Consider the following 27,475-nt stretch of genomic DNA (forward strand, 5'->3'; position numbering starts at 1 on the left):
TTGCCACTAGAATTTGGGCTTTAATATGGCTGGCCTTCTTGTTCAATCAGTTTAGAGATTTGCATTCAAAAAGGAAGATTATCTTAAAGATCCTAATTTTTTTTTTTTCTAGAAAGCGATTATAGTCATATTTATACTGTTCTTTATCTTTTGGAAGAAAATAATTAGGTCAAATTCTTTTCAAAATTATATGACAGCCTTAATAGACATGACTACTATCTAGATATATTATTTAAATATTATTATATTTTCAGCTCACCTTTGGGCAGTTTAATCAAAGGTGGTCATGGGGATCAAAGACTTGCGTAGTATTTTTTGACCATTATAGTGTTTTTACAGTGTATTTTTTATCATTAATAGGTATATGTTGGTTTTAATTATAATTAATCTGGCTCACCTTCTTACTCTTCTTGGATAAGACACTTAGATGAAATTTGCAGGAGTAAATATTCAGCAATAGCTTTCAACAATTAGGGCAGTGACAGTAGATGTGTGTTCTTTATAGAGAACTGTGATGCAGTGGTGCTAGCAGCTAAAAACTGTCAAGAAGGTAGAGATCAATTTTTACTTTTCTCCCACTGTTCTGCATGCATTAGAACGCAGAGAACATCTAGTTAGTTTCACAAATTAATCTTCTGATTCTGTAAGCTTGAGGAAATATGAAATTCCTGCTTCCTGGTTGTAAGCTGAGTCCTGGTGCTTTCACCTGAAGCAAAAACCTGATCACTGTCTATATGCCTTTTAACTCACTGAATTTACCTTCAGTTGACAGTTATAGAGTGGTATAGTCTTAACCAGATACAATGAAACAGGGATACAGAAAACAGATAATGGGTATTATTGACATTCAGAACATTGATTTCACTAACAAAAGTACAGCGTTTTTGGTGCTGTGGGTAAATATTAATATCACAATCCAAAGGTTCCTGATGAGACATAATGGGCACAATTAATCACCACAAGTCATTTCTGAGACTTTCTGCATATTCATATTCGGCCCTGGTTCACATCTTTAGATTATCTTTTAAATCAAAGAATTAAAAATGTTTTCAATAAAATGGAGAAGTGCTATTCTGTACAGAAACGCTGGGACAAAGAGAAAATTCTACAACAAATGTTTTGGTAGTACTGAATAGTGTTTTATGACAATGGACAGTTTGGAGTAATAGAAATGAAATTGATACATGCTTGAACTACGATTTTCTAGATTATACAGAATGTGTTGTAGAAATAAGAAATACTTTATGCTATCACTTTACGATTATTTTCTCTGTGATATATATTGCTGTGTTGTATCTTCCTTAGAAAAAGTGTGTAATTTAAATAAAACCCCTGAACATTAGTATCAAAATGCACAATTAGTCTTTTGTGCAGCTGCCAGATGGTCACCAGATTCAGATATATTTTTTCATACAAAGTTATATGCAAAATCTCTAAAGAATTAATATGCTAGTAAAGCCTTTATTGAAATCATTAAAATAAATCTCTAAACCTACCTATAACCTTTTTATGGAGGCTTAGTATATCCATAGATGTAATTCAAGCATTTTTTTTATTTAGCTAATAAAAATGTCTACCAAGTAGACACTAATAGTGATAAAGAGGGAATAAAATAGTTTAAAAATTGCATTAGACATCCCCACTTAGAATTAATAACATTAGGGTAGTCTCAAATGTATTTGTTTTTTAGTATTGCTATCTAGATTTTGAATTCATGAAGAATCTTGTGATTTTCTTTTAAAAAGTGATTAATGGGCAGGAATATTATCAGAATAATTATTTTTTTTATATCACATCTGCATTTTGAAATATTTATTGAAAAGAGTTAAATGTAAAAATACCATTTTCTGTAACACAAAAACAAAAGTTAAACTTTGAGTTTTGTTTTGTTTTTTTTTTTTTAATTTTACTCAATCTTGCTGACAGCTTATGTTTCTTAACAACAGGCAAAAGAGAGCTGCACCATAAGATGATCTTGAGCATGTTATTGACAGGTAGTCAGTTGTTCCTTTAGATACAACCTAACTCTTGATTAAGGCCAACTATAGTGGAAACCAAACAGAAATAGCAGTAATAGGTAGAACCAAACCAAAAGTAACCTGACATTAGCAATCTCCATTATTTCTGCTCTTTTTCCTACCAGTGTCTTTTTTTGAGAGGATCAGTGAGTAAATGTTTATTTGATCTTATTGATGAGATATATATGTTTATAGTTAACTTATTATTTATTTGTTCAGATTTTAAAATGATACAGAGACTATATATTTACCAAGACCCACTGGTGCTTGTAGAAATCAGATACCTGTTCTGTTTTATTGTTTCAGTTAAACTTGACATACTTTTAGTTTGGTTTTAAGACTGTCCAGCTTTGAACACAATTGCTTGTCTGGCTCCCTCTCTTGTTTTAATAGAGATTGCTGTATGTGCAAACGATTACCTTTGCCAAATCTTTCATGTTAATGTCTTGGCTTTTCACCTTTCCTGTCCAGCGTTACAGGAACCTGTGGAGGTTTTCCAAAGGAGAACTGCTGAAATTATTGAAAAACAAAGCAAAGCACACAAACAAACAAACAAAAAAAAAACAACCAAGCCCCTGAAACTTTGTGCTCAATTTCCTGGTCACCTCTGGCTGTGAAACAAAACCTACAAATTTCATCATCTACTGGATTTCAGCTTTGTGTGATACTTCTACATTTCCTAAAATCTATCATTTTTTCAACATATACCTAGCCATGCTGTTCAAGTATTAAAAGAGGACAAAAGTACTCCCAAAAGAAATTTTACCCCTGTATCATTTTAGTCCAACAATATTGCATTGACGACATGCTATCTTGTCATACTCAGTCTCATTCTTCACATGTCAAAGGCCTTACTGAAGTCCAGGTAAACAATATTCATTGTTCTTCCTTCATGTGCCAGGCCTTTCACTTTATCACAGATGTTCATCAAGTTGATCAAACATCATTTCCTCTTGGTCAGTCCATGTTGTCTGTGTCTAATTACTTTCTTATACTTCGTGTGCCTGGAAGTGGTTTCCAGGCTTAGTTGCTGTGTCAAAGACTGACTGGACAAAGACCTACCCAACCCAGTCTGAATTCCTTATTGACTGATTTGAATAACAGGCTGGACTATTTGGTTACCAAGGTCGCTTCCAACCTGAATTATTCTGTGGTTCTAAGAAGAAACCTGAATACTATCTCAGCTTTTTTATGCTATTCTTTTTTTTTTTTTCTTTTTTTTTATATCACAAAACCCATAATGAAACCAGGGCAAATAAAAGCAATCACAGCCAGGTAACACTGTGATTCTACTGGCTTATGTAATTTCACAGGAAATTATGTAATTATAGTTGTTTGCTTGTTTAGGGTTTGTTTTGTTTTGTTTTGTTTTTTTCACTACATTAAACCTGGAGAAGGATCAGCCTGTTATTGCTGATCAATTTTATAAATAAAGAAGGTTTAAGTACAGACCCTCTGAGTGTTTCAGTTCATAGATTTTACAGTGTTATCTATCAGCAGGAATACTGTCAGATCTGGAGCACAGGTTTTGTTACTCAGATGTCACGCAATTTCAAAATAATTTAAGTCTGTTTTGGCTTGATTTATTTTTATTTTTTTTTGGTCATGTCTCACAGCCTCATTGCAATTAAACTTAATTTGTCTTTAAAGCTTTATTTACTGCAAAGCAGAAAAGCTTACAGTATTAAAGAGAAAATCTTGATTGCAGACTTGCAACTACTGCTTTGTTCTACATTGCTCCACTGGAAATAGAATAGGTGTGACTAAAATTCACACTTTCAGTCACACTGTATTGGTCACTTCACTGCCCTCGGAGAAAGGGAGAATTGAGCTTTTAATCCCAAACAATGTGCCAGCATTAAGATAACAGTGAAATGGATCCCACAAGTCTGTGGGATCGTGAACAGAGTCTAGTCTTTGCTGGCACCCTTAAACATTCACCTTACCCCATACTCACCAACCTTTCATCATTGTTTTATTAATTGTGTTGCTTTCTCTTTAAGGCTAGATATGTTGTTCATCTTAAACGATGTATCCTATATTGCTGTTGTTAAAACCTCAAGCTGAATACTTAGATAATTTGTACTTTTTCCACTTATATTTCTGATAACTTATTAATATCAACTGTAAATATTAATATTTTTTAAAGGAAATAGTCTCTAGTTAGTTGATATCATTCTTGAAGATCCAGGTCAAAAATTGACACAGCTTTACAGGTGACGTCTTATAAATGCTGATTAAAAGAAAAATGTTTCCCTATCTATTTCAGACTACTATGTACACTTTTTTATGATGTCTGACTTTTTCAGGGATGAGACTGATTTGTGTTCAGCTCATGTTCTATTATGACATACAGATCTTTTCCTAAAATACTGTTACCTGACCAGCTGTCACTCAGTCTGTAACTGTACATTACACCTTTGTAAATGTAGCATGCTATTTAAGGATGCTTTTCTGTTTGGGTTTTGTTTTGTTTTGTTTTGGGTCTTTAAGGCAATCTCTACAGTTGTTCAAGACCACTTTACTTTCTAAATCTGTCTACTTTAGAGTCCTTCCCAGTGTAGAAGCTTAAACATCAGAACTATTTCATCTGTCAGCTTGTTTAAAAAATGCCCATGAAAAGAATTGTAAGTCTCTAGCCATCATTCAAATCTGAAGTTGAAATCACTAACTAGTCATAATGCTCAAACAGTTCTCAATTCTCTGCACTTCTGAGGGAGATTCATTTATTTTCAAGGAGTATTTTAACTTAGGATCCAAAGGGAAGGCAGTGATAAGCCTCTCAGTATGTGCAAAGGAAAGATATACAAATAAAATCCAAAGAAACTAAGTAAAATGTGAATTCAGATTTTGGTTTGAATATTTGAATGTAGTAGAATTTTTGTGATTTATGTTTGCAATATCCGGAAAAACAGGAGCAGAAGTCCATTAGGATAAGTTAGCAATCATGTTAGATAGTTGTCGTGGTTTAAGCCCAGTCAGCCACGCAGCTGTTTGCTCACTCCCCCCCTCCTTCCTTCCCCCCACTCCCGGAGAGATGGGGAGAAGAATCGAAAGAATGCAGCTCCCATGGGTTGAGATAAGAACACTCCAGTAACTAAGATATAACACAAAACCACTACTGCTACCACCAATAATAATAATGATAAAGGAAATAACAAGGGAAGAGAATACAACCACTCACCACCTGCCAACTGATACCCAGCCCGACCGAGCAGTGATCTAACCCTTCTGGGTAACTGCCCCCAGTTTATATACTGAGCATGACACGCTGTGGTATGGAATACCTCTTTGGTTAGTTTCGGTCAGGTGCCCTGTCTCCGCTTCCTTCCAGCTTCCCCTCTTCCCTGGCAGTGCATGAGTCTCAGAAAGTCCTTGGTCAGAGTAAGCATTACTGAGCAGGAACTAAAAACATCGGTGTTATCAGCGCTGTTCCCAGGCTGAAAGTCAAAAACACAGCACTGCACCAGCTACTAAGAAGAAGAAAAAAATGACTGCTACTGCTGAACCCAGGACAATAGTACAAGATAATACTTTATCAAGAATTTTATTATCAGCTGATCTTGAATGCAAAATGTGCTTGCTGAGATGTAAATAGTTTAGGTTTATCATATGGGTAGGTATGGCACTTTTTATTCTCAATATTACTTCACAAGTTAAACTGAAATTAAAATCTTGACTTGTATTCCATACATCTCTTTCAACTTTTTATGCATTTTGAATTTGAAATCATAAATTATACAGATAGATCAAGGATCATGAATATGAAATGTGTTTATATGCACGTGTGTACACAGACAAATAAAACAGAAATTTGAGAAGTGCATACTGATAGTGGAGAAATTAATATCTTTAGACAGTATGTTTATAAATGGAAAAATCAAATACTAAAAGTTAGTCTTTGCTTCCAAATGTTTTCAGGTTTCATAGGTAGCCATTATGTTTCTAACTAAAACTGCTCTTAATATGTAATAGATCGTGTTCTGATATGCATATGTGTGCAGTTCTACTGTCTCGTGTACACTTAAGCTGTATAAAGAAAAAGAACATATTTATATCAAATTTGAATCAAGTTTTTTAAAAGGTACACCTAACTGTGTCTCTGTTAAATGAAACACAAGTTTTGGAGACCAGGGCCGGTTTACAGCTTCACGCATCAGATCAAAGAATGAACTCTGTAACTCTGTTTTGAATATGTAGACAGAAGGGGTTATTTTACTATTAATATGGTATCAAGATGTTACAAGTATTTGTAGAAGAACGTAAGCTCTTTCTGCTATAGAAATGCAAGTAGTCATCACTGTTAATCATGGTACCATAGAAATGAAAGTAAGGTTTGAGCAATATATATGTCAGAGAAATTATGATTTAATCTGCTAAGGCTGAATCTACTGATATTTTTAGGACTACTGATTGCAAAATGGAAGCTCAGCAAAAAAAATCAAAATCTTACTCATGGGCAAAATGGTAGCACACTATATATAAGAAAATAAAAGAATTAATTGTTAGTATAATGGAAATCAACATTTAATTCAAGAAGCATTATTAGTCTACATGTAATCATTACAGAAAAAAAAGGAAAGAATAATAGTACAGTTAAAGTACTTTTATATAGAAGTCTCAGTAGTAATAATAATATCAGTAGCTATAACAGTATTAAAACTGTAACATAGTTCTTAGTTTCTGTCTCTTGGGGTTGTGCTCAGCATTCCATTGGTCTTCTAGGTCTTAAAATCAGTTGGTTTTGACTGCTGGAAAGGTTAACATAAGATGTCATCAGCCTCTGCAGTCTTTCATTGGCATGAATATGATAATGATGTTGCTGGTTTCCTCTTGCTCCCTTCAAACCAGCTTTGGGTCATGTTTATATGTTTGCTATCACACTTTTACAACCATTTTCTTTATTGAACTGCAGCTACAGATCATATTGCATCCGAGTTTACTATATACAGGATGCTATATATATATATGAGATACTGGGGTTTTTGCTCTCTGTTACCCCTAAAATCAATTTTATCCATCTCCAGGTCTACATTTCTTGACCTGTGGTGAGTTGTTTATAGCTGTGGGATCCTCAGTGCCAAGCCTGTATCTCATCTTTTATGAACCCATGTTGTTTACCCCCAGAGACAGCATCCTGTCTTCATTTCTCAAGGCCTGTGTAGTTATACCAAACTCACATTCCCTTATGCTACAGAATTTTGTTAAAATCATAAATAACTCATTCAGATAGAACAACTGCTTGTTACAGCTGTCTGTATTAAACTATTGTTGTACTATGTAAATAAACTAAACTAGCCATGCAGACCTGATCAGTAAGAGAAATTGGTGTCATAGAAACAAAGTAAAAGAAAGCTATGGGCCCACCAAGAAAAGTTCAGAGAGTACAAACCTGGCAAACATTAATCTTGAGGTCTTGCTAATTCAGTGTAAAGGTTGTGGCCTGTTATTAGGAATAACAGTACTGCATTACAGGGCACATATGTGATTACAATGAAGCAGTGGGCCAGAGGTAGAACGATGAAGTCAGCTGTAATGGAGAGTTATTATAGGTGACTGACTTGGCGTTCTAGTGAACGTTGGGTGTATTGAGACTTATTATGTACTTAAACTATTATATGTATGAGAAAATATCCATAGTGCAAATAAATGACTGGTTTCATGATATTTGCTTCTATCACAACAATATATTAAATGGTTTTAGGGTTTTGTACTTCTCTGTTAAAGAATGACAGCAAGTATTTATTTCTCAGAAATTACTATTCCAGGAGTCCATGTTCAACAGTAAAATATTTCAGAGTGATCACTGCACTGTAAAAAATCAAGCAACTCTAAAAGCTAGTGAAGCTTTTATACATATTTGTCTGTCTGTATGCATTGACTATATTTTTTGTGTATATGGACTATATGTTTTCATATATATATATGGGTGGGTAAAGCTGTTGTGTTTGGTGATACTAATTTGTTCTATTCTGAAGGCCAAAACTGCTTTCTGCTGTGTGTATCTGGCAATCTGCTGCATTTATTGATACAGTCTTTCAATGTACGGATCTCAAGTAAGCACTGAGGCCTTAGGGAAAATCTCAGTGAGAATGAGCAGAGATGTGTTTTTCAAGGCTTGAACATTCACACCTGAAATCCAATTACATGTCCACAATGGCTTCAATCGCTGCCTGCTTTGCGTCTCTTCATCTACAGTTACACATGCTTTAACAAGACTCTAATCATCGGTGTCTTAAGTGTCTCATGCATTTAACCGTGTTTCTGTTTCAATTCATCCTGAGTGTCTGTCTTTTCCAAGATGTAGATCACGTGTGCTTTTCATCACAACGTGTGATTTTAGTGCATCCTGAGCAGAGAAGAAAACTGGGTCATTGTTCTTGTGGCTCTTCATGTCAGATTTCAGTCAGAAAAGAACCGTGAGATGTTGCATAATTAAAAGAATGTGGGAAGCCCAGTGCGATACTCTGATTTTTTTAATTATCTCGCTAAATACGTGAAGATTGCAGATCCCACAGAATCAAGTTCAACAGATAGATTTTTCCTTCTAGTTTTGCCACAGGCCAACATGGTTGTTGAAACTGTCTACATTTTTCCGGCAAGTGGGGAGGAAAAGATAAAAATTTAATGACTGAAATTTTGCATAATGTCAAAGACAATAGTACAAAATTTGGGTAGCATACAATGCATGGCCTAGAATTTTTCCGATGCTTTGATTTTTTTTTAATTTGTTTGGATTTTAACAGTATGTTCTGATGCATCTGACTTCATAATTTTACTCTTAAGTAGGTTTTGTAAAGTTTTATGATTTCAGGTAACAAGTATTAATTAAATTATTTGTGCTATCAAGGAAAAGCATTCTGTGATGGGAAATAGATAAGTGAAAGATTATTTGTAGTTGATAGCATATGACTGAGATATTGGAGGATCTAAACATCTTTTGGTTTGCTTGTTACTGCTTTGTTTTGTAAAATAGTTAAACTATTTTTATAGAAAATTTATTGGAGTAAATTATTTATATGTTATGCACTGATTTAAAAGTCATATGGTACTGCAGAGAGAAAACTGCAGCTAAGCTTTTCTACTATTCTCTTTACAATTCAATGGAATTTTTACAGTATCTCCTCATTGTGTATTCATTACAGATGATGCCTAAGTGAACTGACAGAAACTGTTCTTTTTCCCATATATAATTTGAATTAGATCCAAATAATGGGTTGTTCTCCGATGTGCTCTTACAGTGCATTATTACTAGCATATTTGAGCAGATTGCCATGTGGTTTGGAGACTAATGACCAGAGATATCTTCACTGATTCTGGTATAAATTTTTACTAATATATGTCAAGAAGTGCTTACTGATGCAAAGATGTATAATCATGTAGATGATATAAGGATCAAGCCTATATTCCTTAAAGTCAATCATATTTACCACTTTCTTATAACACAGATAAATTTCATAGCACAGGATGAAAATAAATGTATTCATCACTGAGATATGAGGGACGTTTTCAAAATAAAAAATTGAGAAAGTACATTTAGTTGTTGGAGATTAGATTTTAAAGCTGAGGTGGGTAGATTTCTATTACCAGAAAGATTAAATATGTAATTAGTCTTTGTGTTGTGCTTTTTATTTTGGAAAATTAAACTGTAAGAACCATTGTTGAACAAGGCTCAGACTGTATGTGCTGTCATTGCTATCATTATTCTTAAGGCTTTTGGGAGAAATTATTTTGTTTTCTCACCATGATCTCTAATAGAATATGAATATTTAATAGTGTTAAATGCAAATACCTTAATGAGTAATTTCATTAAAATTCCAGTGTTTAGATTTATACTGTTAAGACAATTTTCCAATATAGTTGTGGTAGGTTGACCTTGGCTGGCTGCTAGGGGGCCACCAAGCTGTTCTCTCACTCCCTTTTCTCATCAGGACAGGGGGAGAAAATATGAGAAAGCTCATCAGTCAAGAAAAGGACACCGAGATTGCTCACCAATTGCCCTCATGGGCAAAAAAGACTCAACTTGGGGAAGATTAATTTATTGCCAATTAAAAATAGAATAAGATGGTGCGAAACGATGATAAAAACTCAGGCCTGACTCCTTTACATCCCACCCCACCAAGTGGTGCAGAGGCGTGGAGAATATGGGCTTGTCCTGGGTTCAGCAGTGGCAGTCAGTTTTTTGTTTTTTTTTCCTTCTTAGTAGCTGTTGCAGTACTGTGTTTTTGACTTTTGGCTTGGGAACAAAAAAAAACTGATAACACCGATGTTTAGACTGACCAAGGATTTTGTGAGTCTCATGCTCTGCCAGGGAGGAGGAGGGGCCGGGAGGAAGCGGGGACAGGACACCTGACCCAGACTGGCCAAGGAGGTGTTCCATACCACAGCACGTCATGCCAGGGGATGGAACTGGGAGCTATCCGGAAGGGCACGTCCCCTGATGGGGCGGGCTGTCTTTTCCGGCGGGCGGTATCGTATTCTCTTCCCTTGTTATTTCTCTTGTCGTTGTTATTGTTGGTGGCGGCAGTGGTGATTTGTGTTATACCTTAGTTATTAAACTGTTCTTATCTCAACCCGTGGGAGCTGCATTCTTTTGATTCTCCTCCCCGTCCCTCCAGAAGCGGAGGGAAGAAAGGTGGGGGGGGGGGGGGGGAGGGCAGTAGACTGCGTGGTTCTGATTTACAGCTTGGGCTTAAACCACGACAGGGCTGCAGTCAATTCATTAACAGCAACGTTCTGCCACTCCTTCTTCATGCTTTTCCCCTGATACAGTGCGGTGCCTCTCTTTTGTGACACAGTGCTTCACAAACTGCTTGAATGTGGGTCTTTCCCACGGGCTGCAGTTCATGGCTCTTGATATTTATGGCCAGTAAATTACAAAGTTTGGTGCCACGTGCTAACATTCTTAATACTTCCTAGACTGTAGGTCATTCAGATCTCTTCAAAACAGCAAGATTGTTTCTTTTTTGTGTTGTTTAATCTTTCATTTATTCTCTGGCACAAAAATATGCACTCTAGTTTCATACAAGGTTACTAAAATTTTCTTGTATTTATTGGAGAAAATGTTAACCTGTTTGTGAGACAATCATTTAGACAATTTGCTTTTAATAGAGTGAGGTATTAGACAGTGATATGAGGATATTTCAACCTGAAAATCCTTACATATTCTATTTACTTCAACATGGATAGAATTTCAGCCTTAAATTTTGGCTTACCAGAATAATACACGGACTTATTTAGAAAACCGTTTGTTTCTGATGTCAAAAGTACACGTAGGCCAATGAGCCATGTAACTGTGTATTTTAAAAACGCAGCAGGAGGAAAAGTTTGGGGGGGAAATGAAACTTTCAGTTACTTTAAATTAATCTGGAAATACAAATGCCAAAATTTCATACTTGGTATTTCTTCTTATTTGTAATTTAAACACTGGGCAAACTCATTTGCATTTTTTATTCAGAATGAAATTAACCTCAATATATTGAAATTTCTTTGTAGTATATAACATTATCTAAAAACTGTCCAGACTTACATGAAATCTTGTTTTTATGACAATACAATGTCCATGTAATACTACTACACTCTTATTGCAGGAATATTCATTCAGCCATAGTTCATTCGGTTTCATCTTGTACATAAAAGAATGTGTGCATATATAAGCAGGTTTTTATGCTTTAGCATTTATTTAAGAAGTTTTCTGTATGAAGCAAGGTCCTTCTTATGACATCAAAAAGTTCAGGACATAAGGGATACAATTCATTGGGCCATTCTCAGTCATCTGTCACTGTATGAGATGCTCAGATATTCAAGATGTCCATGCAAAGTTAGCAGGTATAACACAGGAAAGTCCATACTCCTCTAGAGAGGCAGTTAGAAGTCAGAATGCAAGGGCATCTTATACGCAGAATGCCAGAAAATATCAGAGCAGGGGCAACTGAATTTAACCCAAAGAGGGATACATTATGTCCTGACTAAACTGCTTGCTTTTGCTCTTAAAGTTCTTTTCTGTATATATGATCTTCCATGAGCACAGTTACATACCTAGAATCATAGAATAGTTAGAGTTGGAAAGGACCTTAAGATCATCTAGTTCCAACCCCCCTGCCATGGGCAGGGACTCCACACACTAAACCATGTTACCCAAGGCCTCATCCAGCCTGGCCTTGAACACCGCCAAGGATGAAGTATTCACAACCTCCCTGGGCAACCCATTCCAGTGCATCACCACCCTAACAGTAAGGAACTTCCTCCTTATATCCAATCTAAACTTCCCCTGTTTAAGTTTGTACCCGTTACCCCTTGTCCTGTCACTACAGTCCCTGATGAATAGTCTATCCCCAGCATCCCTGTAGGCCCCCTTCAGATACTGGAAGGCTGCTATGAGGTCTCCACGCAGCCTTCTCTTCTCCAGGCTGAACAGCCCCAGCTTTCTCAGCCTATCTTCATATGGGAAGTGTTCCAGTCCCCTGATCATCGTTGTAGCCCTCCTCTGGATTTGTTCCAACAGTTCCATGTCCTTTTTATGTTGAGGACACCAGAACTGCACACAATACTCCAAGTGAGGTCTCAGGAGAGCAGAGTAGAGGGGCAGGATCACCTCCTTCGACCTGCTGGTCACGACCCTCTTGATGCAGCCCAGGATACGGTTGGTTTTCTGGGCTGTTAGCGCACACTGCCGGCTCATGCTCATATTCTCATCGACCAACACCCCCAAGTCCTTCTCTGCAGAGCTGCTCTAAGTCTCTTCTCTGCCCAACCTGTAGTTTTGCCTGGGATTGCCGCTTTATCAGAGTTTCTATCTTGGCTGAATATGCTCAGACCTTTCCATTTTCTATTCTGAATAGCATTAAACAGTAGTTGAACTCTAAGATTGTATACTTTTCCAGCAAATCAATTCCACTGATACATTCTTCTGAGGCATTTACTTCTATAAATATTTAGGCATCTCCCTTTACCTCTGGAGGCTTTTCAGTATTCAATTTAGTTGCCTGGTTGCATAATGCGTTGTGATGCCAAGATCCATCACCCTTCTAAATGAAATAGTTTGCGTCCTTGGAACTCTTTTGCTGTAATGACAAGAAACAAACAACCTGAAGTACTCTATATCTCAGAGAAAACAGGTGCTTATGGACCTTTCTGCTACTGTTGACAGACTATTAATATTGAAGGAAACTATCCTTAAAATTAGTTTCATAGCTATCGAATGCACTGAACATAGGCCTCACCCAACATGTTCAGCCAAAAGTAACATTGGAATTAGAAATAGTTTGGTTATAAGGAGATAGATTTCCCATAATGAATTTTTGTTTCAGGTCATGAACACAAATACTGCTTTACTATACTGTTACTGTTATCTGCTGGATATGCCACTGGCCAACATATCATTGCAAACTCCATCAGAGTATCTTGTATAATTATGCTTGAATTGGGACACAAAATTCATTAGATTTTTTTAATAACTAACTTTTCTGAAGCTTGAATGTTTGTAATTTTTATTCATGTTTTACGTGAAGTAAGAAGAATGAAAATATCTGAAAACTGTTGAGAAATTAAACTGCTAAGTATGTGAATTCCAAGGACCTGAGTTGCCTGAAGTACTACATGATAAAGCAGACCTGAAATTTAAGTCTCCAGATTCCTGTGCAGGCCTCTGTCTAGAGAACGATCTGTGTTTGTGTAAATGGATGTGTGTCTTTGATATGTAACAATTTCTTTATGTAGCCTTTTACTTCTTGTGGTTTATCAAGCCACACATGCACTTTGGATTAATTAGTAGAATTGACCTATTTTTAAAACACTGTAGAAAAAAAAGACAACAGTCAAACAGGGTAAATAAAGCATGTTTCTCCTGCTTGAATTTCTGAGGCCAGAGAAACCTCATGTGCTCTGTTAACAAGTAAAACTTTCAGCCCTTACTTAAATTGGAGCTCTTATTTGGTCATTCATGTAATCTTAGTTTATATATAATTTGCTTTTAACAAATGCTAACTGGGAGCTTTTCATTTTCAAATTTAAAGAACAATATTTTCAGACCTTATTTTGAACAGCAAATTAGTTAGTTTAATTTTTATCATTGCTGTGTCTATTCCACAAGCAGGTGCTACTCCCCATTTTAGAAAAAGTGCTTAAACTGTTTTGAAAAAGCTCTCCAAAGATATAAGCACAGTTGAAATTATTTTTCATGAATGGCAAGGTAAGGTAGTAATGAATTCACACTTCTTGCTGCCTTTTCCATTGTTCTGTTAAAAGAAAAAAAAAAAAGTTTTTTGGTGTTTCTACAAAGCTTATATTTCCATAGTTGTTTTCTACTAATATTCTGACAGCTGGAGGAGCAGCAGGAGCAAAAATGAAAGCAATATATTTGGCATTTTTCTTTGGCAGAAAATGAGAAATAGAACAACGTGCTACTGTATCAGAAAATTATATTTGAAATTGTCCAAAAGTTATGAATTTCATTCCTTTAGTGTGAACGTGTGAATGATTGTTTGTTTCCTCTGGCAATTCTACTTTTTTAATTATTTTTTAATTTTCTCTTTCATAATTAAATCAAGCAGATCAATAATTCATTAAAATATGGCTCACCTAAATTTGCGAAGCATTCACTGGCCTTTGGTATTTGAATTAAAAATTAACTTTTAATGCGTTATACTACTCCGTATTCAGAAATGGCAACATACTTGCTTATATATAAAACAAAAAGAGAAGAAGGAAAATGACTTAATGTTTAAGATGGCAAACTGAAACTTGGCATGATGTGTAGACACTATTGCTGAAGAACTTGGCAGCAAGCTTCTTATCTGAGTACCAGATTGTGGCAGTTCTGTTAACTCTGAAATCATCATTTTGAGGGTTTTTTTTGTGTGTGTGTCTTCCTCTACACAAGAAACAGAACTGTGTTTAATAATATTTTCATTGTCATACTGTGGCTGTAATAAGTAATAATTTACTTAAATACACAATTATTTGTAGAAGTATTTTACATAGTTGACCTACCAGTAAAAATGGCATTTCATAGTAACAATAATTGTGTTATTCTAATTTTTGCAGTTAATTCTGTAGGTTTTTTCCCTATCTGTAACTTCCAGTCATTCTTATTATATATATGTAATTATTATAGTTATTATATATAGCATTACATATTATATTATGTATATTATCCTTCTTATATGCACACACATTATGAGAAAATTCTTCCTTGTAGGACTGTTCTACGTTCAGTATAAAATCACTTATTGACCTTTACTACATAAAAAAAACCCCCTGATTTTCTCAAGATTATTGCTTTCATTTTCTTTTAATGGTCTCAATTTATTCAGCCTTAACTAACTTGCTGAGGAATGACTATGATGAGTACATCAAATACATTCGATTTAGAGACTACAGAGCTGAGTTGTAGGCAACCCAAAGAATACAAAGTGATGGGAGAAAAGACAATCTATGTTTGCTTACCTGAGCAATGTCTACCTGGGACAAGCAGCTGGTGATACTCATTATAAAACAAACTGTTTGATTTGAAATTAAGGATTTTTTAAAAAAAATTCTTGTGATTATACTATTAATCTTTTTTTTTTTTTTTAACAGCATCAGCACCTGTTATTTTATATTATTACTATTATTTTATTTATTAGTACTGCTATTTGCTTTTGGTCTTCATTTATTTTCACAGGTGTGGATACTAGGTTCATTTTCTAGTCATTAGTGGGGGATAAAAGGAAAGTAAGTTATTGACAATGAGAAATATAAATCATAATGCCAATATTAAAAAATAAGCAAATTTATTTTTATAATTGCTTTTCAAGTAACTGCAATTGTTGGATAATGGTAGTATGAAAAGCCTTTAACATTTCTTTGAAATAAGAAACCCAAGTGTTTTCAGTAAATTGGCTGTTACTCAACAAAAGCTGGAGGAATTTTGCAGAATAGGCCCCTTTTGGCCTGAACTTTTTTCTGTTTCAAGGCAGATCATTTCACCTTGTAAGTTATGAACTACTCATTTAGCATCTCATTAATTACAGCTGTATCTGTGCCAAATTATGAATAATCCTGCTGTGAATAATGGTTTACCCTTTAATGGCTTTGAGTCAAAACTAGTAGCTTGTTTCATAAAGGAATATGAGAAAAATAATGTTTTGCTGTCTTTTATAAAATCCAATCTCAAGAGTATCATCTACTCTATCATTTCACTTGTTTAAGAGGAAAATTAGTAATTAGGTATTCTAAAAACAATTTATGATTTCTAAAGTGGTTTGTCGTTTGTAATATCCCAGATATCTTCATTGAATGTCAAGCAGATTCCTTGGCAGGATGAAAATGTGCATAGATACAATATTTATTTCCTTTAATAGGTTAAGATAATGCTGAATCATCTTTATTATCTGGAAAACAGTAAATTATCTGTAATTGGAAAACATTTTATATCTAACTTTGTGAGCTCTTGCTAAAAAATTTATTGTCTGGATGCAAAATTTGCTATGAGTGACACTAATGTCATAGATGGAGTCATGCATTTTGCTCGCAAGAGAGAAGCAACAATATACTTTATTGATAGAAGACAGTGTTCAATGGTAAACGTAACAGTGTTTTAACAAGATTTGATGGTGAGGTACACTTGATTATTTACTGCATATGGGACAGGGTCAGACAAAACTGTTACGAAGACCTGCCCATTGAGTCACAGGGTTCAGAAGGGACCCCTTGCATTCTAAACTGCTTCTCATAGGGGAGTTCAGGTGCACCTGGGACCAGACTTATTCCCAGACTTGTTCAGTGGTTTATATCTAAAGAATTATATATGCACAATCAGTCCTTTATATCACTTGGCTAGGGTATCAGTGCTCTTACTCCAGTTCACTTACTGAGTATCTGATATTCAGCTTGCTGCCATGCAGGAGAGCTATTGATGGAGCAAGATGATTGACTCATACTTGTATTTGCATACTGACTATAGATGTTCATTTCTTCCAAAATTGGTTTGACGGACCCTTTGACTAGCATTGTGGTTACGTGGGCACATTGCTCAAATTAGCCTTTGGTTATTGTGGTGTTGTCTGTCTCCCCCAGATCTGTCTTGAGCTGGATGTAGCCGTCACAAGCAGACTCATCCATTACAACCTCAGCTGGCCGTTATCACTTGAGCAGTGTTACGTGAAAGAAAAGTCAGGTTGCAGGAAGGGGAGTGCACCACCACAATTATATATACTGATGATTTATATTTGGGCACATTTCATGTAAGCCTTAGGTACAACTGGTGTTCTTAATTTTTTGCTATATATAGTATCTTAGGAATGTTGTCAGACACTTGGTATAGCTTGGGCCAGTCTGACCACTGAGGGATATTAGGCAGAACTGTGAAAATAAAGAAACAAATCATGTTGTATGTAAGTATAAATACACTTCCAACCTGATAATCTGTTTTCAAGGTCAGAATTTTCACTCTTCTTTTCTTACATTGATTAATAATGTTTCAGTTCAGTACATGTTTGAAATTATAATCATAATTAGTCTACTGCTAAATTGTTTATGATTTTGAATCTATCTTTTAATTATACAGTTCTTGGCTCTTGTAGATGAATCTTTTACATGCTTTTTAGAAGAAATGTGACATATTCTGTGTCCACTTAATGTAAAAACCCCCACCTTTTTCTCAAATATATGTTTAAATAACAATTAATGTAAGTCCCATTCTCCGCTTGTATTGCATACAAGCCCAAAATTGGGTAAACTATTGTAATAACAACAAAAAATTTCCAACATTCCAGAATCAGTAATTAAAATAAATAAGTGAAAAAAATCCCACCAAAACCAAACAAAACCAACAACAACCACCTACAGAAAACCCCAACAAAACAACAAACAAACGAAAACCCCCAACCTTCACCTTTTTTTTTTTTTGTTTTCACGTTTAACTTTTAATGTGAGTAAAGGTGGAAAGGCCTGTAGAGGGAAGTATAGGTGATGGGCACTGATATGAAAATTTCTGGGTTGAGATAAAGCCAGTTCAATAGGTAAAGCAAAAATGGCACAAACAAGCAAAGCAAAGCAAGGAATTAATTCACCACGTCCCATAAGCAGTCAGGTGTTCAGCCAGCTCCACAACAGCAGAGCTTCATTGTGCCTGTTACTGGAGAAGACAAATGCCAGCATTCTGAACGTCCCTCCTTCCTCTTTTTCCCCCTAGCTTTTTAATTGCTGATCATGATGCCATATGGTATGGAATATCCCTTTGATGCTTTAGGTTCAGCTATTCCAGCTGTGTCACCTCCCAACTTCTTGTGCACCCCCAGTGTACCTGCTGATGGGGCAGTGTGAGAAACAGAGAAAATCTGGATGGTGTGCAAGCACTGTTTGGGAATACTGAAACATCCCTGAATTATCAACACTGTTTTCATCACAAATCCAAAACCCAGATCCATACAAGCTGCTATGGAGAAAATTAACCAAAACCAGTTCAGGCCGTCACCAGTTTCACACTATCTAATGGACCATGTTCACAAGGATGATGGTTATAGGGAATTGAATTCAGGTTATAATTAAGACACCACTCTCTTTGCAGGTATGTTAGCTCCTAAGGTTTCTGCTTCAGTTACTGGCGTATCAGGAAGTAAATACAGTAGATGTTGAGTGGCTAACAAGAAGCATAGCTCTATAGGGACCATTAAGTATCCCACATCTCTTCTGTGACCACCTAAAATGTTGTAAAGTTCCCAGTATGCTATTTAATAAACTTACCGTTTTATTAAGCGTTTCCTCTGATGGTTTTTTGGTTGTTTGTTTTTTTGTTTGTTTTTTTTTGTTTGTTTGTTTGTTTTTGTTTTGTTTATTGGTGACGTAAGTGAACTGAAACCCAGTTAAAATTTACATTCTTGCAAAAACAGATGCTTAAGAACTGTATTTTCATTGTTCCCATTATTTTAAAATGTTCTGTATTTGTATGATACTGATAAGAAAAAGGGAAGTGCCTTACTTAAAGAATCTTTGCAGAAATGTCTTTAGTTTTGCTTAAAATACTCCCTCATATTTCAGAAAATTTTCCCATATATATTTTCTTCATGCTTACTGTTCCCATGGTCACAGTATTGTCGTCATATTTCTATAAGGCATTCCTCTGTATTTATAACTTGTACCTAAAAATACTGAGTATCATCTGATCACAACAATTTGATATGGTTATTCTTGTAGGGGTTTGAGTTGGTGAAAAGGAGATGTCTGTAGTTTCAAATTTAATCATCCATAAGATTTGTGAATAAGAGTTACTTATTTTTATTGCTGTTTGTAGACAATGATCTATGTCTACATTTCCTCTTCCACAGGATTTTGGGCATAGTCACAGGGACTTCTAAGACTTCAGGGCATATCACTGAAGGAGGAGTGAGCTAGGGAAACATCACCTTTTGGCATTGCTTCTGCAACATATTCTTTAAGTGAAATAAGTGCTCAAAAATGTGGTTTAAAGCTCTGGTTTAAGCATCTGGCTCGTTTCTTCAAGATTATTTTTTTTTTTTTTAATTTATCTAAAAGACTATAGCAATATTTCCATATTTGTGCCTGAAATAATGGCTTCTTTCACTTGCAAGTTCCTTTGAGCATGAGGTGTCTGTAAAAGAAATCACAGAGTTAAAAACATTTGCATGATCATCTTACTTGCAAATTTTAAAGCAGCACAAAGAGGATGCAAAGTAGAAAAATGTTATTATATTTGAATCTAATATGTCAATGAAATGGAGCAACCTCCAACAGTTGTAAGCATCTTTCATCAAAAGTTTATAATGAACACATGATCTATTTATTATTTTAAAACTTCAAATTAAGGATCCTCAATTCTGTTTCCTTGTTCTTCATATATTTTACTGTAGTTTTACTGAGGCAACAAACTGTCTCGCTTCATTTTCTGATCTGTAAGAGAAGATCCTTCAAAGAGGCTCTGCTTCTTATTTCTTTCTTGTTTATTTGTTTTTATAAGATAGATTTCCATTGGCACAGGGGTACTTTTTTGAAATTGTTCACTTGATCTTATAAATATAAGAGACGTTGTACTGGTAGCTCTCTTTTCTTCTAGCATCTTAAAATTTACTGCTTTCACTTTTTACTTTGTATTTATTATATTGAACAAATAAATTTCTAACCTATTTAAGAAAGAATAACATAGGTCTTAGTAGTGAGAACAACATATACACCTAGACATTTTGGAAATGTCGCATTGCCATGTTTCTGCAGAAACTGCTTCTTTCAGGAAGAATGCCCATACAGAAATTTCTGTTTGTACAACTCTGGTGCTGTCTTTCCCAATTACTTGATATAGCAATGCCAGCAGAAATATAAAGTGTGTGAGTAGCTAGGATTAACGAAAACACTTTGAAGGAAAAAATAATTGTGCTAGACAATTCACTTGCAGAGCTTCCATATAGGTACCACCTTAGGTGTCTCACATTTTTAAGCTTTTTTTTTCACAGTCTGTCTAATCGTAAGTAATCATTCTGAATTGCTTATAAGCGAATTTTGTCTAGTTCATTTCATAAAGCAAACAGGATCATTCTTCTGTAAGAAGTATAATCGATCATTCAGAAACAAATATAATAGGTTTGGAAGTAATTTTTGTGTTCAAGTTTTCTATAATGAAAGTTAATTATTTTATTTATTTTGATCAGTTCAGAGTAGGCATATTTAGTGTTGATTATCAGATTAACATTGGGGGGGGGGTGTAATTTCAAAGAAAGATTAAATCTGGAGAAGCATCTTGGAGCTGCTTTTCTTCACCAGTATATAAATCAGTATTATTTAACCACAGACGGGTATATTCTTGCTGATATTAGTTTAATCCTTGTAAGATTTTCCTATGCTGTATACATACCTGTATCCATACAAAATGTGTCTTAATGGTCTTTCTCAAAAATAAACCAACAAACAATCCTTCCTCCTGATGATTCCTCTGATGATTCAGAGCTTTATTAGAGAGCAACTAATTTTATCTAAGTATACCTATCTAAGCATTAGGCTCCCCCAGATGTCTGAACTCCCCTTATAGTCATTGGAAAGGACAGTCTGGCCCACATTCATGTGAGGTGTGTCCTGAGTGCCATTTCCTGTTCACTGACTGTAGGAGGAATCATTATTAGACTGGGCGCTTAATTTTTACATGGAAAAATTCAGGTTTTTTGAATCAAATTAAAGGAATTTATGTTTGATCTCTTCACTCTCAACCATTTGAATGTCTATACAATGCATTTTATGTGTTAGGACAGAATAACAGTGTGGAAATGCAAACAACAAGATCTTAGTTTAATAGTGTCTAATATTTCCTCACACAATTTTATTTCCCAAAAAGAAGCTTTTCTTGGGACATTTCCTGTATGCTTAACTAGGTCTTTAAATCTTTCATTGATGGTTTATATACAATTACTTTTTTTGTAAGTTATTTTATTATTAAACAAGTGAACATTCACATTTGTTTTTAAATTGCAGTGGAAAAGAGATTGTGATTCTAACCAAATGGAGCGTATTTAAATAATACATTACCGTATTTTCTCATGGAGTATTCTGAGGTTTCCTCCTCACATAAAAGAAAAGCTGCATTAAAAGTCTTATATATGTAGTTATTTTTATTTCCAGAAACAACTAGGCTTTTATGGTTCTACACATTTTTCTTGGTTTTTTTTTGGTTTTATTAGTTTTGATTTGCTATTGAATTTTTGCATGTTAACCACTGTTATTATAATCTAGTAATACCAGAAGGTACATCAGGAGCAAATGGAAATGTATATTACTTATCTACAGCATATTGCTTGAAATTCTTGTGATTATGGAAACATAATGCAGATAATGCAGTATACTTTATCTCAAAATTTGGCAGGTCTGCAAAATATGATGTGAAGGACCTGTATTGCATCACAATACAAAACCTCTGACCTACTGTCAAAAATTATATATATATATTTGTGTTCATAATTTTTTCATAGCTATTGATATTCTAAGACCAGTTATCTTTTCTTTAAACCTCCTGCTTTTTTACCTTTTAAGTACAGTAAATATTAACTGCACTTTAAAACATACGAGGTGTTTTAGTCCTAGAGTCAATTTTAGCATACTTTTACATACATAAACATGCAAATAGCAGGGGTATGGTAAGAAAGGTAGAAGGTATGAAGATATAAAAAGCAAGGCATGGATTTACAGCAAGAGGCAATATATTATCTTAGATCAATGTATATTTTGTCGGAAAAAAGCTTTTATCTGGGTTAGAAACTGGAGCAACATAGTTCCTCATCTGCTCTAGTAGTTTAAATTCCTTCCTGAAGTTTATAGAAGTAGATTTTCCCTTCCAACACAGAGAAATGAGATGTGCTGGCTTTCTTTTTGAATACTGAGAAAGTTTAAACAACTAGCTTAGCTTGCATGCTGCCTTTTTACAGGGCTAAAATTTGAATGAGATTAATTCTGCCTTGATCACATAGGAGTAAGTGGATGGAAACCATTGCCTTTCGGCTGTTGCTGCCAAAATAGTAACATAATATGGCTGATGTAGAAAGACCAAATCTGATCCAAATATTGGTTTTGGCCACAAAATAGAAAAAAACATTTATTGCATTTTCATTCAATGGCTGAAGTTGTGTGAAAGTCTCCCCAGGGGTATCTGCAAAAATTTAGTATAATGGTAAAATGAATAATTTTGTGGATAATCGCCATCACTCTTTCTATTTCTGTATCAAGTTGTCTGCAGAAATCATGGTTTCAAATTATGGAAAGGTACTGTGTACATATGTATACATAAATATAACCTGCAACTACTTTTCCTCAGTACAGAACTCTAAAAAAAGTGCTTGTTTTAGAAGTGTTCTGTTGTGCTGTCTAAAATGACGGTTTCAGTAAATTAGAAATACTTTTTCAAACAATTCTGAGGGATTTTTAAATTTCTGAGTAACTCATTATTAGACATTGATTGAAATTATAGTTTAGTGTTAGTAATTTATACAAGGAAATTTTTTGCTTTTGTATTTCTGTGCACCAGCCTCCTCCACGTATCCTTATGAATTGATAGTTCGTACCTGGCATTCTTTTTATACAATAGTGCAACAGACAAGAAGGTTTTAATTTCATTTACTTCTAGTAATATACTATTTAATTTTGAAATAATTAATATAATAAAAATGCTGTCTATAAAAATTTTTCAATAATAAGAATAATTGTGACCAGTTAGTAGTGATTGGCATTTTCAGTATATATGTGGCAAAGACTTCCCTCTTGGTATAAGAAAATATAGAAGTTTTTCCACTTCTGCTTTTTCTATATGTCTTTCTCAAATCAAATAAGACTAGCTGAAATCATGAATGAGTGCTTCATAATTTGGCTTAAAAAATAATTTAGGTCTAGAATAGATCAAATAACCTGTGGGTATGTTTTTCTATAACTGACTTATTCAATTTCAATAGGTCATAAAGCTTGCTTTTGAAGAGTTTGAACTGGAAAGAGGCTATGATACTCTTACTGTTGGAGATGCTGGGAAAGTTGGTGATACCAGAACAGTGTTGTATGTGTAAGTACAAAACTTCAAATTTTTTTCTTACAATTTGTTGTTACATGCTTTTTCTGGGTCATGAGATATCTATTTCGCTTTTTAATTTTAATATATGTATTTTGTTCATATAATGTTAGCTTAAAATTCAAGTACTATTCAAGAAAATTGTTCATTACAAAATTCACTCCAGATCATTAATAGCATCTATAGGTTGTTATATCTAACTAAAAACTGCAGAGAGCTGAGATCAGGCATAGAAATCTGCTGGATAAAGACAGTATTGAACATACTTGATAAAAAGAATCCATCATCATTTTATTCTGTAAAGGTCTTCTAATTCATATAAATCATTGAAATGTTTGTTACATAATTGTAACAAATGAGTGCACTTAACACCTGCAGAATTTATTTCAAATTTATTAGAATATTTTTGGATGGACAAATCTGAGCACAATAACTTCATTAAACACTTTTTTTATGGATGTATGATATTGGTTAATAGCTACTTTCTGAACTATGATATCAAAGTACGTAGAACACCCCCAGTTTAATTTGTGTTAAAAGCTGAGACTGGAAAATGATTAGATTATTTGCAGGATGTGTGTGTTTCTTGTGTTGCCATAGCGAGTAGCTGCTACTGGGTAGATTGAATTCCATGTTCTAAATCTATTTCCTGAAAAAGAAAATACGGCAGGGGGGTTGGAAGTAGATGATCTTAAGGTCCTTTCCAACCCTAACTGTTCTCTGATTTTATGAAAATAAAATAAGAAAAAATGTCCTGATTTAAGAGCTTAGACTTTAAGTGAACGAGAAAAGACAAACTGGAAATGAGAGTTTCAACATCTGTGCTTATTTTTCTTGTATTTTGCACAGCAGTTAAATATTGCAAGAAGCTTTCTGGGGATGTTAATTTAACTGCTTGTGACTAATCAAAAGGTTTGCAGTTTCCTTTTTGTACTAGGATTCATTTTTACTTACAGGGATCCCAAAACACCTTCAAAGTGAAGCTTTTGAACTTAATAAATTTGGTACGCCAGATTGTTCATTCTGTTTCATAGAATCACAGAATGAATTAATGGTTTGAGTTGGAAGGGGCCTTAAGGATCATCTAGTTGCAAGCTCCTTGCTATGGGCAAGGATTCCTTCCACTAGACCAGGTTGGTTTCTCAAAGCACCATCCAACTTGGCCTTGAACGCTTTGACTATATACTCCTCATTTATTTTCTAGGACTGCTTAAAATAAAAAAAAATAAATAAAAAAACCAAACTAAAGTAGTCTTAGCTCATATTAATTCCTATTCTTGCTATCTTAAGAAGGCAGGCCCCCATAATCATGTTACCTCCTGTGACTATTTTTCACTTCAATAACACTTTGAAGATCTATGTAGCAGATACCCACCTCCGACTCTATCATTGGCATTTCTGGCACTATTACAATTTTTTCACTAGAGGTGGAGTATTTCTTGCCCTTCCTTCAGTATGATTTTTGTATTAAAACAGTAACTTTTATCGTTATTACTCTGTAGCCCATCACTTAAGATTACAGTACAGTGTTGGCCCTTCTATCTTTACCATAAATTGTATTTTTGATGAAAATTAGGTCTATGAAATTCAATTTATCTGCCTTTTGGTTGCAATGGTTTACACATTAGCATTACCCTGAAAACTGTTTGAGAAAGTAAATGATAACAAATACAATATAAATACAGGAAGGCCCAAGTGTGAAGCTACTGCATCACAATAATTGGTACTGAATCAGAATTTCTATTGTGACACTTCTTTTAGCAGTTACAAATACTGGATTGTATCATGCATTCTGAAATTATCTTTAAACTGCATCACAGGTATGATTCATTTTACTTGCTTTTGAGAAAGATCTTTTGTAGAAGAAAAGTAACTTTTCTCTTAAAACACTACATCCACTTGTAGACTACATTATCATGAGAAAGCTCATAATTAAATGTAGTGATTTTTCTTATCAAAATTTTCTATCAATTGGTTTTAGTAACTTCTGTCACATATAATGAGGTTTCAGCAGCAACTTGCAGGTTTTTATTATGGGAATGAGGAAGCTTATAGCAAAGACTTTTCTGGATAGATTTAATTTATTAATTTCTCAGGATCTCTTAAAAAATAATATAACTTCTATGCTAAGCAAGTTTCTGTTTGCAGCTTAAATGTCAATTTCTGCAGAAATTCTACTAAATATCACTGTAGAAATACCTGCATTTGATTCTAAAACTTCATAGCTTTTGCAATTTAGTTTGAACTAAATATGCAAAAATATAAATTTCTAAATGCAAACCTAATTTCTAAGTGATTTGAACCATTCCTTTCCATATAAAAAATTTCATTTCCGACATACAAGCCTCAGTCCCATACAAAATTTTCCAGCTTTCAGAAGCTAAGAGCCCTCAAAATAGTTGGCAGCTATTTCTGGGTTCTTTATTGTAAACTTAGTAATCAAATTTTACAATGAGCTTACTTTTGCCATAATGTTTATAAAAAGTCAAACATCCAAGAAACATTGGAAACTGGCTAGTGGTAGGTCAGTAAACAGGGGACTTTTAAATATTTGATGGGAGCGAGATTGAGGGGAATAAGAAGGGTTACTGATGTTTAAAAAGGAAAAAATAAAAAAAAAAGTATAAAACTATCTAGCTCAAATTTAGGTTTTGGAAAAGATTGGAAAAATAATTAGAATAAGTACTTTAAGTTCATGTAAATAGCAATGAGATGGTACAAAACCCAGTATAATGAAAAGAAAATTATTTCAAATCAATTTAATGCATTTCTGGGAAAGTGTAGTTGGCATTTTGGGTAGGGATATGGGTTTGTTGGGTTTTGTTTTTTTTTTTTTTTTATAGTTTATTAAAGCAGTCTAATTATAGTATTTATAGTAAACTTTTTTAACATCCTATCACCAACAGCTTAATTAAAGGGGATACGTGCACATATTTTGCAATTTTTTCCAATTTTTTCCTCTGTAAGCCTTACTTGTTGAAAATTTAGCAGTATTATTTTATGTGCTATTCATGCTAAGATGCTAGTTCCAGAAATACAGCAAAAACAACTCACTGAAAAACAACCTATTTATGTTTAGGCTATAAAGTTTTGACTGCAGTTATTTCTCATAATTAACAAAGTTTGGCTAGAAGCCAGTGACTACCCTTTCAAAACAAGTCACTAGAGATAATCATGTATGAGGTAAAGATTATTAGTCAGAACATTTTCTGCAGTGCCCAATTTTGTGTTCTTAAATTCCTGTAAATTAAGCTAACACTTTGTTTTAGAAAATTTGCTTTACCTTCAAATGCTCTGCTTTATATTTTTGTTGAAGCAGTTGCATTAAAATGCAATTCCCTTTTTCAAAATTATTTCCTTAAAATATGAATCTTTTAACTTTTCTTGTATAAAAAAGCTTGTAGGTTTGTTTTTTTCCCCCCTGTTTCAAAGAAGAAAACGTAACTTAGTGGTTCAAACCTAACTGTTTCTGTCAGGTTTTTCAGTACATGAGCAACTGTCCATGACAGAGAAGTACTTTTATCAACTCTTACCCATTTCTTCTGGGTAAAATGAAACTGACTGGGGACTTGGAAAACAACCTACCCTTCTATAACTGGTAAAAAAAGAGCAGGCTACCTTTTTATCTATCTCAAACATTGTTGAATCTGACTTCCTAATATCATTTTCCATTTCACATTATTTAAAAAGTTTTTCCTTCCGAACATTTTAGAAGTTCTAAAATTTAGGAGAGGAAGTAAGTTTTTGGTTTTTTAATACTGTGTTGTTTAGTACTTTCTCCCCTTATTAACGAGGTAGTTTACATTATTAATATTAAAAGAAAAATACAAAGCCAAGTAAAATTAGAGATTTTTAGCAGTGTTACTGCTTATCACAGCTTTAACAGTCAAAACTTCAGAGCTTTAGTTTATGATATGGTTGCAGTTAA

At 34.3% G+C, this 27,475-nt stretch overlaps 1 protein-coding gene across 1 annotated transcript in view; it reads left to right on the forward strand.

The window, feature by feature from the left end:
* Positions 1–27,475, forward strand: part of CSMD1 (CUB and Sushi multiple domains 1) — a gene marked incomplete at both ends in the record, with an annotated part of 1,184,444 nt that overhangs the window by 830,378 nt on the left and 326,591 nt on the right. Inside the window, one exon of the mRNA XM_080616376.1 lies at positions 23,438–23,541. Within this exon, the coding sequence (XP_080472502.1) occupies positions 23,438–23,541 (104 nt within the window). The remainder of the gene's footprint in view (positions 1–23,437; positions 23,542–27,475) is intronic.

Source organism: Psittacula echo, assembly GCF_963264785.1.
Source record: "Psittacula echo genome assembly, chromosome: 4".
In the NCBI taxonomy this organism is placed as follows: domain Eukaryota; kingdom Metazoa; phylum Chordata; class Aves; order Psittaciformes; family Psittacidae; genus Psittacula; species Psittacula echo.